The sequence below is a fragment of the Typopeltis vanoorti genome, chromosome 22 (genome assembly GCF_054136105.1).
Source record: "Typopeltis vanoorti isolate ZY-2024b chromosome 22, IOZ_Tvanoo_1.0, whole genome shotgun sequence".
Classification (NCBI taxonomy): domain Eukaryota; kingdom Metazoa; phylum Arthropoda; class Arachnida; order Uropygi; family Thelyphonidae; genus Typopeltis; species Typopeltis vanoorti.
The window spans coordinates 38,782,043-38,795,990 of record NC_143570.1 but is presented as its reverse complement, the minus strand read 5'-3'; the positions used below and the strand labels follow the sequence as shown (position 1 = coordinate 38,795,990).

At 35.2% G+C, this 13,948-nt stretch overlaps 1 protein-coding gene across 7 annotated transcripts in view; it reads left to right on the top strand.

The window, feature by feature from the left end:
• The window catches only part of LOC150094337 (neuropeptide CCHamide-1 receptor-like), a 262,883-nt gene that overhangs the window by 140,468 nt on the left and 108,467 nt on the right, over nt 1–13,948 (top strand). For all 7 annotated transcript variants that reach the window (XM_090412377.1, XM_090412373.1, XM_090412375.1 and 4 more), the window contains 2 exons: nt 2,689–2,758; nt 6,175–6,364. Coding sequence is in view for 1 of the 7 variants with exons in the window: in XM_090412378.1 (XP_090268504.1) it covers nt 2,689–2,758; nt 6,175–6,364 (260 nt within the window). In the remaining 6 variants the exon portion in view is untranslated. The remainder of the gene's footprint in view (nt 1–2,688; nt 2,759–6,174; nt 6,365–13,948) is intronic.

Below are 13,948 nucleotides of genomic sequence, written 5' to 3'. Positions count from 1 at the left end.
TTTCTATTCAATTTGTATATTTCTGATCTTTCAAGGACAATGTCTAGAACATTTACATATGCTGTTGCATATACTTACAGCACACACTATCTAGTGACCTAGAGGAGTTAAACCACTTCTTTGAGAAGGCGTCTTATTCCACGCACCACCAAGACTTAAACATGCAGTTTCCATTTGAACAACAGCATGGCCCGTGACATCTTACGAATGCCACTAAATGGGAACATATACTACCACACAATTTTAATCCAAAGTATGGGCATAACTCATACTTGCTACCAAACTCAGGACTAGAAATAACATACTGCATAAACTTGCCAGAACAACCTGAAGAGCTTGTGCTCCCACATTAGGACATCTGCTCTGGGCCTTGTTTACTCAAACTGCTGAATATTGCTCAGCTGTTTGGCTGAACAGTGCACATGTTAAATTAATTGATACCATCCTTAATCAGACAATGCGTATCATTTTTGAAACAATAAAGACTACTCCATCATATTGGCTACCAGAACTACGTCGCCAAGACAACTTAAGTCGCGAATATAACAATCGGAATCCACTGCTTCCTATACACTCTAATATTGGCAGCTTTATATCACAGAGGCTTAAGTCAAGATACCCCTATAACGGCATAACGACTTGTTACTGAGGGCTATGATGCAACTATAGCATGGCACACGGAATGGACTCCCCAAGCCTCAGTAATCTAGCAGACTGTCTTTAATCCAAAAAGCCCTCCATCAGGGTTCGACCTGCCTCGAAAAATATGGACCTCCCTAAATAGGGTCTGCAACAATCATGGTAGGTGCGAGGAGGCGTCCTTTTTTACTTGGGGATACGACCAAACTCATCTTGTGACTGTGGTGAGGATAACCAAACTATACAATATACATATCACTTTTGACTATCCTCACAGAGCCTATTATGGGATAAGTTTTTATAGATACTGTTGATTGGCTGTCGACGTTAGACATTTAATTTTAATTTTATGCTTATTTGTATATATTTATCTGTATATATGACTATAGTACCACTTCACACTACTGTACTCTTTTATGCATCTTTTATATATTTTATTTTCTTCTACGCTCTTTTTTTTTGTGTGTGTGGTGGCATATGGATGTATTCGTATTAGCCAAACGCTAAATAAATAAAATGTAAAAACGGCCAATCGTCATCCCCCATACGTTGAATGCGGAGTTCCATGCATCGACTAGAACACGAATCGAAACAAACATGCTCAGAACCGAGAGTCACAACAACATATATTTCATGGGTAAAAGGTATATACAAACAATATACTTTTTACCTAACATGTTGTATAAAATAAGTAGCATGGTTTCGATATTTTTTCTAATGTATAATAATTACCTGTACATTAAATATTAGCAAAATACTACTTTGAAGTGCATCAATGTTTCTTAGGTAATAGTGGGCAAAGTTCACGCGTAATTTATTGCTCAAGCAAATAGTTTGAATGATACAAGTTGTTCTAATTTATGAACTCTCGCATGAGGGACTTAGAGATACTTAGTACCAGGAATGCGAAATAGCGCTGCAGGATACTTTTCCCCCTTAAGTATCTGTAAAAGCTGCTCGTTGAGATTAATTGCATGTTCATTTCGACTATTTAAGAAGATAAGTGTGATAAAAACGTATTGCCTGACCTCCAGGAGGATTAAAGTTAATTGATATAAGTTTATAAAGAGTAATTTTCTTTAAGGTTCTGTTAAGGTTGCTTAATTTTCCAATATTATTTTTGTATTCTCTCACTTACCCCCTCCTCCACAGCCATAAATCCCATATTGAATTCTTGCTTTTATTCTGTTTGGAAAGAAGTCAACGGACAACATGGTTTGAGGAACAAATGGCCATGGCGCACACTATAATAAGATGTAGGACTTCCTTTCGTTGCGATGACTGCAGCAATCCTACGAAGCAGACCCTTCCACAAGCGTACGATAGAGATCAATGAGAATGTTGGACCATTCTTCCTGTAGGCATGTAATGAGATCCTGGACTGTTGTGGCGCGGACGTCCCATAGAGTTACACATCCTAGTAAGACACGTTTACCGGGCATCCGCTACACCCGCCCATGTGCTTGGTAGAGGGTATAGTGTGGTTCGTCGCTCCATAACACAGCTTACCAAGCTTCAGTATCCCAATGTAAACGCTCTTTACACCACTGAATGCGACGCTGCATGTTGGTTCGGGTACTGTGAAGCTTTCATATTGCGGTCCTACCATGGAAACCCATGTCGGAAGCTTCGGTTCTGAATGTTGTTGTGCGGATTGACTCCTTGTATTTTCATCTCAGTATGGTATCACTGATTGTTGATTTGGGATGGCCCAATTTGCCGAACAGATAGGTCTGCAACATAGCATCCTATCAAACGCCTCTTTCAACCATCTTCAGTTTTCATCTCGCAGCCATTTGGCTCGGCAATATTTGCACAGACTTTGAAGCATCATATTCCTCCAATTTTACTGGCTATAAACAAGTGACTTGTTACACGGTACGATACATCTTGTCCATTGTAGGGTCCGTGGGTTTTTTCGAAGCAGTGCATACCATTGCATAATAATCTGTAAACGTATAGTACGAGAAGTTTTTAATGTTATTGTATTTATATAATGTGTACCTTTTAGTATATAAACGATTTAATATGTTTTTTTTTTTATTTCAGATTATGATCCATATTCTGCTAGATGTATGTAAAGTACTGGGATCACAAGAAGTGGAATTCTATTTAACCGGTACGATTGTTTCTCTACCCTTAATTTCAAATAAGTAAATTTAGTTTATCTGTGCAGGTTTTAATAAATCAGTTTCTGTATTTCATGTGGTATGTTGCTCATGGAGTCACGTATAACTCTAATATAACTGCAAGAAGTAGCTGTAATAACGATGTAGTTGTCTCTTTTATTTTTTTTATTTAACAGGTGAATTCTGTTATGAATTCACCTGTTAAAGAGGATTTGTAACTTTATAACCTGCGACTTGTTGGTGTTTAGACTCCTTACAATTAGATGGAATTCATGTGCCATACTTCGATATTACTGACAAGAACATGGATTTTAATCCTCTTTTATACAATCAATTATAGTTTGAGAACCGTCCATAGGCTTCCACATATCGCTTTTCAAAGAGACTGTGTTCATTTCGTTTGCTATAGTTTTTTTTTCAGATTAGTATAATTTGAAAGTTTCTTCTATAGCATTTGTTTTCTGTTAATTTAATAGAAACTTCAGTTACCCATTTTCCATTATACTTTTTCTTTCTGGAGGTTCGATTTCTTAATATGTCTTTGGAGGAGTGATTTTTATTGCATTATGAAGAATACACTCGTGCATAATTTGAAATAGTCTGTGTTCGAATATCTATCAAATAATTGTAGGCTTATAAATTTGCCGATGAATATTAAATTGCTTACTGAAAGACAAATCCAAATCAGCAGGTTTAGATTTCAATATGGCGTCTGGTATTTGGCTATTTCGATTTCCTTTCCATAAATCCATTATATGCTTTATAACAATAAATGAACACGTTGTTCAGCTATAAGCGAATGCATATTTATTCAATCATTATACTGTCAATAAACACCAATTATCTATGTAAAAATCGTCATACGCTCGGTTTAATGAAGATTTGGTATATTTGGTAATTAAAAAACTGTAGTATCATCAACGAATCGTCTGAAATTAAGAATGACTAAATTATTCCAGAAAAACAAAATTCATTCATGCCTCTCTCTGAACCAAAGTCTTGATGTTAGGTTCTAACATCAATCATCAATATCATTAGTAGTAATTCTAAGACTGCCTCATTTACTTCAATTACACAAGAACAAAGAAAACATTTTTAAAGACATTTAATTATTCGTAAAAATAACGAATTACGTATCGAAATGTCCACCTACCCACCCATCCATCCCTCACACTTGGTGGTACATCCCACAGTGTGCAACACTCTCTCTCTCACACACACACGCACACGCACACACAACATCCTTGCGATGCATTATGGATGAAATTTACATCGGTCCCGTTGCTCAGGTTCGGCATTTTGGTCAAATGCCTTCATTTCCTGCAACGCCAGAACTCGAGTTTTTCATCGCACCCACGAAAACGTCCACTCGAACAACTCCCAGTCAAGCCAACATGTGACAATGACACCCTTTCTATCCATACGACCAACCCGCGCCTCAGCCTAATACACGTCACCACACCACTTCCACATCCTGATATTTGCCCGACCCAGAAAAGCTTGGTGGGGAAACAAATCCCCGCGTATGCTCCAAATTTGTGACATTTCAGAGCCAACTCCGCACTCTTCAGAGGCTGAAAGTGTAACAGTTTTCGCACTCATTTCAACAGTGTATGATAGACATGAGAAGAGGGGAAAAAAGTCCACTTTACAACCTTTCCTCCAATTGACACACATGATTGTGTGCCACCCTAGATTACAAACGCAACTCCTCGCTACACCTGAATCTTCTCCGCCCTTGTAGTTCGAGTGAAAATCCATTCCGCGGATGAGTGTGCGTATGCTCGCCCAATCTTTAACACACAAAAGTACGAACTAAAATAAGACCCAATTGCTATATATAAACAATCGCGGCATTGTGACGTCAACAGAAGAATGGTATTTTTAATAAGTCGCAGACTTCATTGCTCCAGTAATCAAAGTGGTGACTGCTTTGTGATGTCATCACTGATTATTGGATGGAGAAATTGTTGATTGGTAAAATCACTTCAATGGAAGGAAAGCTTTGAGAAGAGCGCATTCTCTCTGTAAATCACCTTTATTAACTGGTGTTGGTTTGCATTATTCTAGGAGAAACATCTCTATCACTAGATTAGAAAGATTATATTTTTGTTCAAAATACTTGATAAGTGTTTACGACTTCTGTGATGGAATGGTACTACACGACGCTTTTAAATGAACCAGCGGTAATCATATTTATAAATACAGAGTAGTGATTACGAATTATGTAAAATTTACTACTTTTTGTCTTTCTTACTGAATATATTAATAATAAATGCGCTTCCTTGAAAATAACCTGTTAATATCAGTGTAAGAGGATATTTCATTACATGACGTCACTGCCTCTTCACAACTATTGCACCATCATGGAACACTTAATCAAATGAACCGTATCAAAGTATTTATCGCTTCTCAGGCTTTTGAAGTATCTGTATTTTTACTACTAATCTTATTAAAATATTACTGTGGCTGTAGATGTTTTCCTATGTTCCACAAGTATATCTCCATCGAAAGATTTCTACAATATCGCAATAAATGTTACATGCTGTGTTCTTTCTCATCATCCAGCCCAACTCGGGAAAGCATGCAATACGCACAAGTCACTTGGTTTTGCGTCCATAACTTAATACTTGCGTCTTATCAACTTGTCTTTGTACTCCCATAAAACTATCTCTTAGCTGGTCACAATAAGAAACAAAAAATATAAACATTTGATGTACAATATGGCGCAAAAAATAACAGTTCTGAACTTCGACATCCCCTTCAGTACACGCACTGAAGATATGCTGTTCGACTGCATGTACATTAAATAGAAGAGCATGTGCAGAGTCTACGCCATTACGTTTAGCTGTAGCAAGGGTGTTGACGTTGGAAGAAAAGACGTTTATTGTTGAGCATTATTTTCTTTCATAAGGAGAGTTGGAAATGGTAGGAGTCTACGACATTCCACCATGAACCACCTACAAACCAACCTTGATGAGCTAAAATTACACGATATGTCCAGCAGATGTGCTAACCCTTGTTCTTGAAGATAACAGAGTACCTTCACATGCGCTACGAAACTTGTTTTGAAAGACAAGGTGCCCATGTCGAAGACGTATTCTACTGTCGTTAATTCTTTATTCGACCAAGATTCAACCGATGTGTAGATGTACATATTTCTTTGTTAATAAACCAGTTTCCTCCATAACATATATCGTTGTAGTTATTCAGTACTGTGTTTTGCGCCATACTGTATAATGTGTATAACTTAATATTTTTAAGGTTGTTTAAATCGAGGTTGTTTCTTGCAAAGGTCCCCAAAAAAGGGGCTGTCTACAAGAATAACTTATTGCCTGCAATTATCAATTCAAAGTTCAGTATAAAGGATCGGTTTGGCTGCTTAATGTGACTTATTTCTTTTCAGCGGGCTCTTTTCTATCCATCTCTTCACTTATGGCCTATTGTAATATATTCAAGTACAGAATGTCTACTTATTTGAAGGGTCCACTAACTCCAAGTGTTACAATTGAAGATGTGTACAATACTTGTTTTCCAAATGGCAATGTGTGTGAGAAGGAAAAAATAGAGAACGATTACATTTATGAAATCCTTATGTAAGTGTTTATAGCATTGTCACTCTTTTTTACTTGAATAGCGTGTTTATTACCTAAAATCATCTTAATGATTGCTCTTCAGTACTCAAATTTTAAAATATATTCTTGCTTATTCTGCTTCAAAAACTTGAGCATAAATTATGTTTCGGTTAAAGGTATGTTTTATTTTCCTAGCTCCATACTTTTTATTGTTACTACTATTAAAGTAAAGCATACTTCAAATGTCATTTCGTAGATGGCAGCACCGTGTGAAAATGTAAATCCTCAAACCAACATTTTCAGCAATAGACAGAACAAAACAGTTTTTCTCCAGGAAAGTGCAAAAGGAAATTCCCGTTACTTATTCAAATCTAATAAATATGAAATTTTAATGAGTAGAAAATAATTGACTTCGTTTTCGGGAAAAAAAAAGGTTACACTTATTTGAAATGGAATTATTTGGAGAGAAAAAAGATATTTCGAAATCAGTACCTAAAATGAAGAATCAATGCTGTTCGGTCTCACTTCTGGACATTCACATATCGTCATCTACATTCTAAATCTCTTTGTGGATATCATTTGTTTTTCCCTGAAGGTACGCCCTGCTCGAAACTCCCTTGAAGTGAACATTTTTAAGCTTATCATAAATTGTTTTACCAATCTGTAATAATCTTAGCGTGGCCTTAAAATAAAGCTTCTGTTAGGAAAGTACCCATACCGACGGCTTCCAGTGAAACCAACAGGAATTACCAAAGAAATGCACAATTAACAGAAAAGCCAATTGAAACATACTGACTGCATCAACAGATTTCAAATCGTCATTACATTAATTCTAGATCATCATCGTGGTAATCCTCTTCAATGAAACCAGTCTCACGAAACCAATGGATAAGTAACATATTTAAGCAGGAGATGCTTAAAAAGAAAGGCCTATGCAAGACATTTTAAAGAGAAAGGTAATCAACAGTCTCATGAGCAGCATACGGTTCAGAGGGGCGACCAGTAGGGTAAAGAAAGCAAAGTCAGAATATCAGGGAAAATTAGCTAAGAGAACCAAAGGTAGTTTTTTTTTCTTGAAGAATATAGCAAGAAAAAGGAAGAAATGGCTGTGGCAGAATAATTTGGATGAATACTGATGTTAGAGAGATTACTAAAGCAGAGGAAATAGTTGAATTTCTGAGTGATCACTTGCCAAAAGTCTATTATCCTGGTGGCGGTATTGCAGTAACAAATGTGTCAATAGCTAATGTTGAAACAGAAAAAGATGAAGCAGAGGTGTATACGATATCACAAAACATTGATTTGAATGTAGCTACAGTTAGATGAGATATCGATTTCACAGTCAAACAGTTTGGACAAAGAATGGCTGTCAGTTTAATGTGGCCAAGTATAAGGTTATGCATTCTGGGATGAAATATTTCCGTTTGTGTACTACATTGATGGGACTGAATTGCAAGAAATTATGGAAGTCAAGGATTTGGGGGTGCTAGTAAACGCGTGGTTAAAGTTCAGTGGCCATGTTTCAAAATTGACTAAAATGTCTCATAGGATTACCTGGTCGTAAAAAACACTATCATGTAAAGACAAAGAGGCCATCATATCTCTTTATAAGGCCTTAATATTGCCTTATCTGGACTAATTTACACAGATCTGGTCACCTGGGTTTCTTGTAATGAAATGGACCAATAGGAGGGAAAAAGAGGATTGATTAGAAACATATACCTAAAACAATTGTTATAGGATGAAGATAAAAAGTGTTTCGGTGCATCGCTAGTCAGGAGAATCTGTAGATCATTCCTGGAATTTGTTTAGAATGTGAGGGCTTGAAGAGTGGAATAAATTACCAGAGTCGGTTGGTTTTCGAAAGATTAGCGGATCTTCCTCGATAACTACAGACTCCATGGAAGTGTCAATAATAATAATAATCATAAAAACGGCATTCAAAAGCGATGAAGTGTTAAAGGAATCTCGTTTAGAAAAAAAAAATGTTCGCCTTAGGTAGGAAATGACCATCCACCGTTTTTCCCATTTGTATGTTTCTGCCATGTTGCACCAGTCAATGATTAAAATAAACTCAACGGTCCAATAGATTTTAAACATAATTAACACGCTTACGTTGCATTTTTGGCTTTCTCACTGACTTAAATGTAAAAATCGTTACTAAATAAAATAAAATATTTTTAATCGCGAAACACTTGGAAATAGAACTGTGTTCACTTTATTAAGTATTCCTATTTCTGGACGTAATCGCAAAACGCATAATAAACCACAGAGAATAACACTGCTTACTTATCCTCTTCGTGCCTCATGGTACATAAGACCGAGATTCATTCTTCCAGATACCCCTGTCCTGAGTCACCAGTTCAGCACTTCCAGCCAACCAGTCTTCTTTCCTTTGCTATCATTCTCTGTCAAGTTTTATATATATATATATATATATATATATATATATCAGTTCCACCTTTAGTATCTATATTTTCCCCCAAGTATGGAAAATTCTGAACTTCTACAGCATCGTTAAAGAATTTTTGTTTTAGTCATTTATTTTAATACCAACTATTTCACCTCTTTTATAAAAGTCTTCCGATTTTGTTTATATAAACATTGTATTTTGATATCAAAATTGTCTTCAGCATAATCTAGATTTTCTATAATTGATTTAATGATTTTTCTTAAAGTAAACATGTGATGCACAGTACTCCCACTTCTAAAACTAGCTTGTTCATGCCTTAAATTAATCTTCTTTACTTCATTCTTATCCGATATATCCATATTTTACAGAAATGTTTACGATCTTTCTTTGTAATTATAATCATAGTTGCTCCTGTTCTGTCGCACATTGTCAAAAGTCAGTTGCAGTTTCATCAGCTGTCTTAAGCATTTCTATTACTATATTATCATTGTCTTGAAGTCTTTGCATTTTTCATTTTCTCTATTACATTCGTTATTTCGTTTTTAGATATGTCCTTAAATTCATGGTTTACAGGCGGCTCTTCCATTATTTGAACTCCTAGTTTTGTCAGTTATATTGTTTTCTATATTTAAAATCTCATCAAAGTGTATTTTCCATATTCTAACAATGCTATCCTCCCGATAATAAGTAAAATTAAAATCAAAACTTGTAAATTAAAGCATCGTTGCAAATTCAACTCGCACTTATGTTGGTATATCGTTTTTAAAGTTTATGAATTGGATACACAGCCGAACAGCAAGACGATATCATCTTCTCTTTTCTCAGAAACACCTTTTCCCCTCAATAGTACGCTTATGTTTTCTCTGAGTGCATTTTTATAGAACGAAATTGCATGCTCTTGAAGCCAACGTTGACAAATAAGTGCCAACTGAAGTGATGATTGGCTTTTCAGAAGGAATAAACGAAATGCCATCCTCAATTTTAACTCCAGTCAATAAAATATTTTGTTCTTCTTTCCACAGATCCCATCCCACATAACAAAAATCAAAAATCCATTACATTGTATGCTGTTGAACAGCTTTATAAACCATTATCTCAGATATGTAACATATATAGCCTTGAAGTGTGACCTTCCATCCTTGAATAGTTCCGTTCATAACTGACAATATATCATTTTATACGAAATAAATGGATATTAAGTTTTCTTTCTTTGAATAATGTCATGCCAAATTAAATTCTTTTTCCACTCTAATAAATTGCTTTTGATTCACACGCCTAAAGTTGATTAGCTTATACTTAATATAACTTTCAGATAGGACGTATTGAAAGCGATTGGTCAGTTAAAGTTTCAAATTCCGATTAAGTGTCTTTTAGATGGTTTAGCAATTTGGTAACTTATTTCATAACCAAACCAAATTTAAAGTACGTTTTTTTTTTTTTAATTTAATATATTTTCCACTATTTTAGACAAATTAAGTTTTAGTTTTATCCATGTAACTGAACTCATTCTGTATATTATCAATCAACACATCGGTAACTGAACTGCTCTCAGTATGCAGTACATAGGTTAGGGCTAAAACTGCCTCGTCTACTCCCTTTGGGGGATGGAAGGCGTTAGCGAATTTATATATTTCTTACATCGGTAATATTTTTCTTCTTTCTCTTCTCTTCGTCATAGATTTTCAATTGAAAATTATACTTGCTTTCTCTCTAAGTTTATTCAAGCATTAAATTCTTAAATATGGTTTCTTGTTGAACAATGAAAGAGAAATTATATCTGAAAGAACAAATAAAAGTTAAAAAAAAAAAAAAAAACTTTCGCTGAAAAGGACAAAACTGAGTAGACGAATGAAAAGAAAATCTAACTATATCAGTTAGGTTTAGTGAGTAACGTACCTTTTAATATACAAATATTATTTGGTGGAAAAGTAAACGAGTTTTGAAACGAACTAAACCCCTGGTGGCCAAATGTGAAGAATACGTGGTTGCCTTAACCTGCAAAGCATATGAATCTCTATGAAAATAGAAAAATCAAGCCTCCATGGCAGAGACAGGAAGTTAAATAATCAATCCACCAAAAAGAAAAAAAAAAGGTATGGATTGATCAAGAATATTTTGGAAAGAATACTGAAAACATCAAGAACAGTGCAAGATGCTTTAAAATTTATCACGATTAGAAATGGAAGAACGTACACCACAAAAAAAAAAAATCAAAAACGTATAAATATATAAAAAATATACCCTTGGAAGGTAATGGGTGGCAATGCTGTAGCCAATGAAGATCTAACTGAGGCTCGGCTATTGTTGTTACCCTCCTGCCATGATCAGAGCTTTAATTGCTCAATAACACCTTATCCCTACACTGTCCTCTACAGATAACGGGGAATATGAAAAGCATTCTTGCTTCGCCCCTTTAAGCCAGTCCTTATAAGGACTATAAGAATAAGGATTGTCAGAAGTAACTATCCTGCACAATTAAACGCGTTACGTGATAGAACAATGACAGACAATACAGGCAAGAGTGCACATCATTACTTGAAGATAGGAAAAACACCAGAAATCTGAAATGTGGAAAATCAGGTACACAAATTCGACAAGTTTATATCTGTTCATAAAAGGAGAAAAACAAAATGGATTTATCGAGAAATGTGTGAAACCATACGAATGGATAAGAAAATCTGGTAAATATGAGTTGCCAAACGAGATTTTTATCGTAAGAAATTCGAGAAACCATGGAAGAAACTTAATCTTGGAAAACAACATAAGGTATCAAATTGTAAAAGATGTTCAAAACTAAATCTGTATTGGTATAAATAAAACATTACAAAGATAAACATACAGTCTATATATTAGTTGCAAATCAGCTGTTGGAATTGATTGGTGTATCGCGAGATGGTTAACAGCCTACATTAATCTATGTGCTCCATATAGATTTATGATCTATTATCAGTATTGATATTTTGACTGGTTTTTAAGGTTAGAATTGCAAAGCGCTTTATGTATGCTGCAAGATTCACTCATCATGCGACTATGAACGAAATTTATAATTAAAACATAATTCAACATACTCTCCATTTCGTCTGTATGAAAAATTTGTGTAGCTTTTGCAGATTCCATTATGCATCCAACATGAAATCAATGATCTATTTCACATATTAACCCTCCCGCCCCCCACTTTTGATACAGGTGTATCATACAAATTGCACACATCATAACTTCCTTGGTGGCTCGATGACAGCCAAGAGTTATTTGGTGGAATGGAACTAAGTCCAGAGCTGGTAACTGCGCTCCTATTTCTTTTATCGTTTTTATAGTTAATTATACCGGTGTATTTATAGTTTTTCTCCATCTGTACCAAGAATGAATTTTTTCATCCTACCTATATGGAATATATACACTGCATACTTCCCAATAGTCAACTCGACGCTGAACACCCTATATCCATACGACCACCCGCTCCTCTCCTAATATACGTCCATCCGCAACCACGTCCACATCCTGATATTAGCCCATCCCAGAAAAAATGTAGGAGGATAAAAATAAACTCCATCCATGCTCCCCTACTCACATTTCAGAGACCCACATTTTTCAGAGGTAGAAAACTAAAGGCCACCGTGGTAGTTTGTTTACATATATTCGCAATAAATTAAAAAATAATTAACGAGATCTCTAAGCCGTTTATACTTTGCAACCTTTCCTCCACTGGCATGCACCGTAAAGGTATGTAAATTCTTTTCACTTAAACCTTGTTATCTTCCAGGTCTACCTACTCACTGATGAGACCTCAAAAAAGGTTGAAACCGATCTGGGTGGTGACCTCTCCTCATAATGTAATTATTACATCGCCTAGGGGCTGTGTTTTTACATTATGAGAAAATATCAAGGATAGTGAGGGAGCTTGCTCCACCTTTGCTTCGAGTTGCCTTGGTGTTGTACTACCAAGTGGTCATTTACATTTGGATTCGCCGATAGTTTTTCGGTATATATGAAACTCATAGATTCGTAGTTCTCGATCTTAGAGTTTTGCTTACTGGCAGTTGAACAACAAGGGATTTGTATCCCCTTAATTATTATTAAGGATGCCAGGATATTTTTAATTATTATTAAAAATAGCCGTTTGGCTTTCAATTTGTTATAACATGGATTTCATTTTCGGATATGACATCACAGTAGTTAGGTAATTCACCAGTATTTAAGAATCGGAAGTAACAATATTGGCTGACAGCAATGACATTATAATGGATTTTTCTACTACCTGTGTGCTAAGAACTTTCTCTTCTTTTTATCTATGGTTTAAGAGAACTGTGATTTGCAGTTATTTTGTCTGGCTATTAAATCATTGCAAATTCGCAATATTCATTTGTGACAGGTATGTAAACTTTCTTGTTCGGGACAGCTATTAAAAATAATTTCAGATGATCTTTTCTATGATTTTTCTGTTAACATCTAAAATTTTGCTTGCTTATATCTGAGAAAATAAACTGGTGTTCCTTTCTCAGACAACGTGCACTTTCTCGTATCTGAGAAAGTTAACTAAAGACTGAACACAAAACATTTGAGTTGCCAAAATTATCTGTGTTTTTTTTGTTGTTTTTTTTTGTTACACGGCAGTTTATATTAAAGCGCTATCAACAACTGTTAATGCTCTATTTAATAGTTAAGTACCCAGTTCTGGGCCTGCAACAACTTTGTGTGATGCGAAGTTAAATATATTTTCTTTTACCTGTCAACTAGCTTAAAGTGAATTTTTGAAGCATGTAACGAAATGTAAACTACAGTAAATATACAGTACTTAGATGACGTGCCATATTTAACATGATGCACAGTATGTAAAAAGGATGAGGTATAGTTTAAATGAATCTCGTAAATTTCTTTCCAATAACCATTCGTGCGAAATGGAAGCCATAATATTAATTTAATGTTATCATTCTGTATAATTCAAAATTTTCAAAATTCAGTAACAAATAGTATTCTATACAACTAGGTTATGATACGACTTGAAAACAGTAAAAGAACATTTCTTGTTAGTCTTATTGGTGAACATTAACTCTCAATGAGCATCTTCCAAGTAATTTATCTCCAGATTTATATTCATAACCATTTATCTCTAAATTTCACCTGCTTAGTTGGCTGAGTGGTTACAGTATCAGCTCTCCAATCAACAGGTGCGGTCCTCGAATCTCACTATAGGC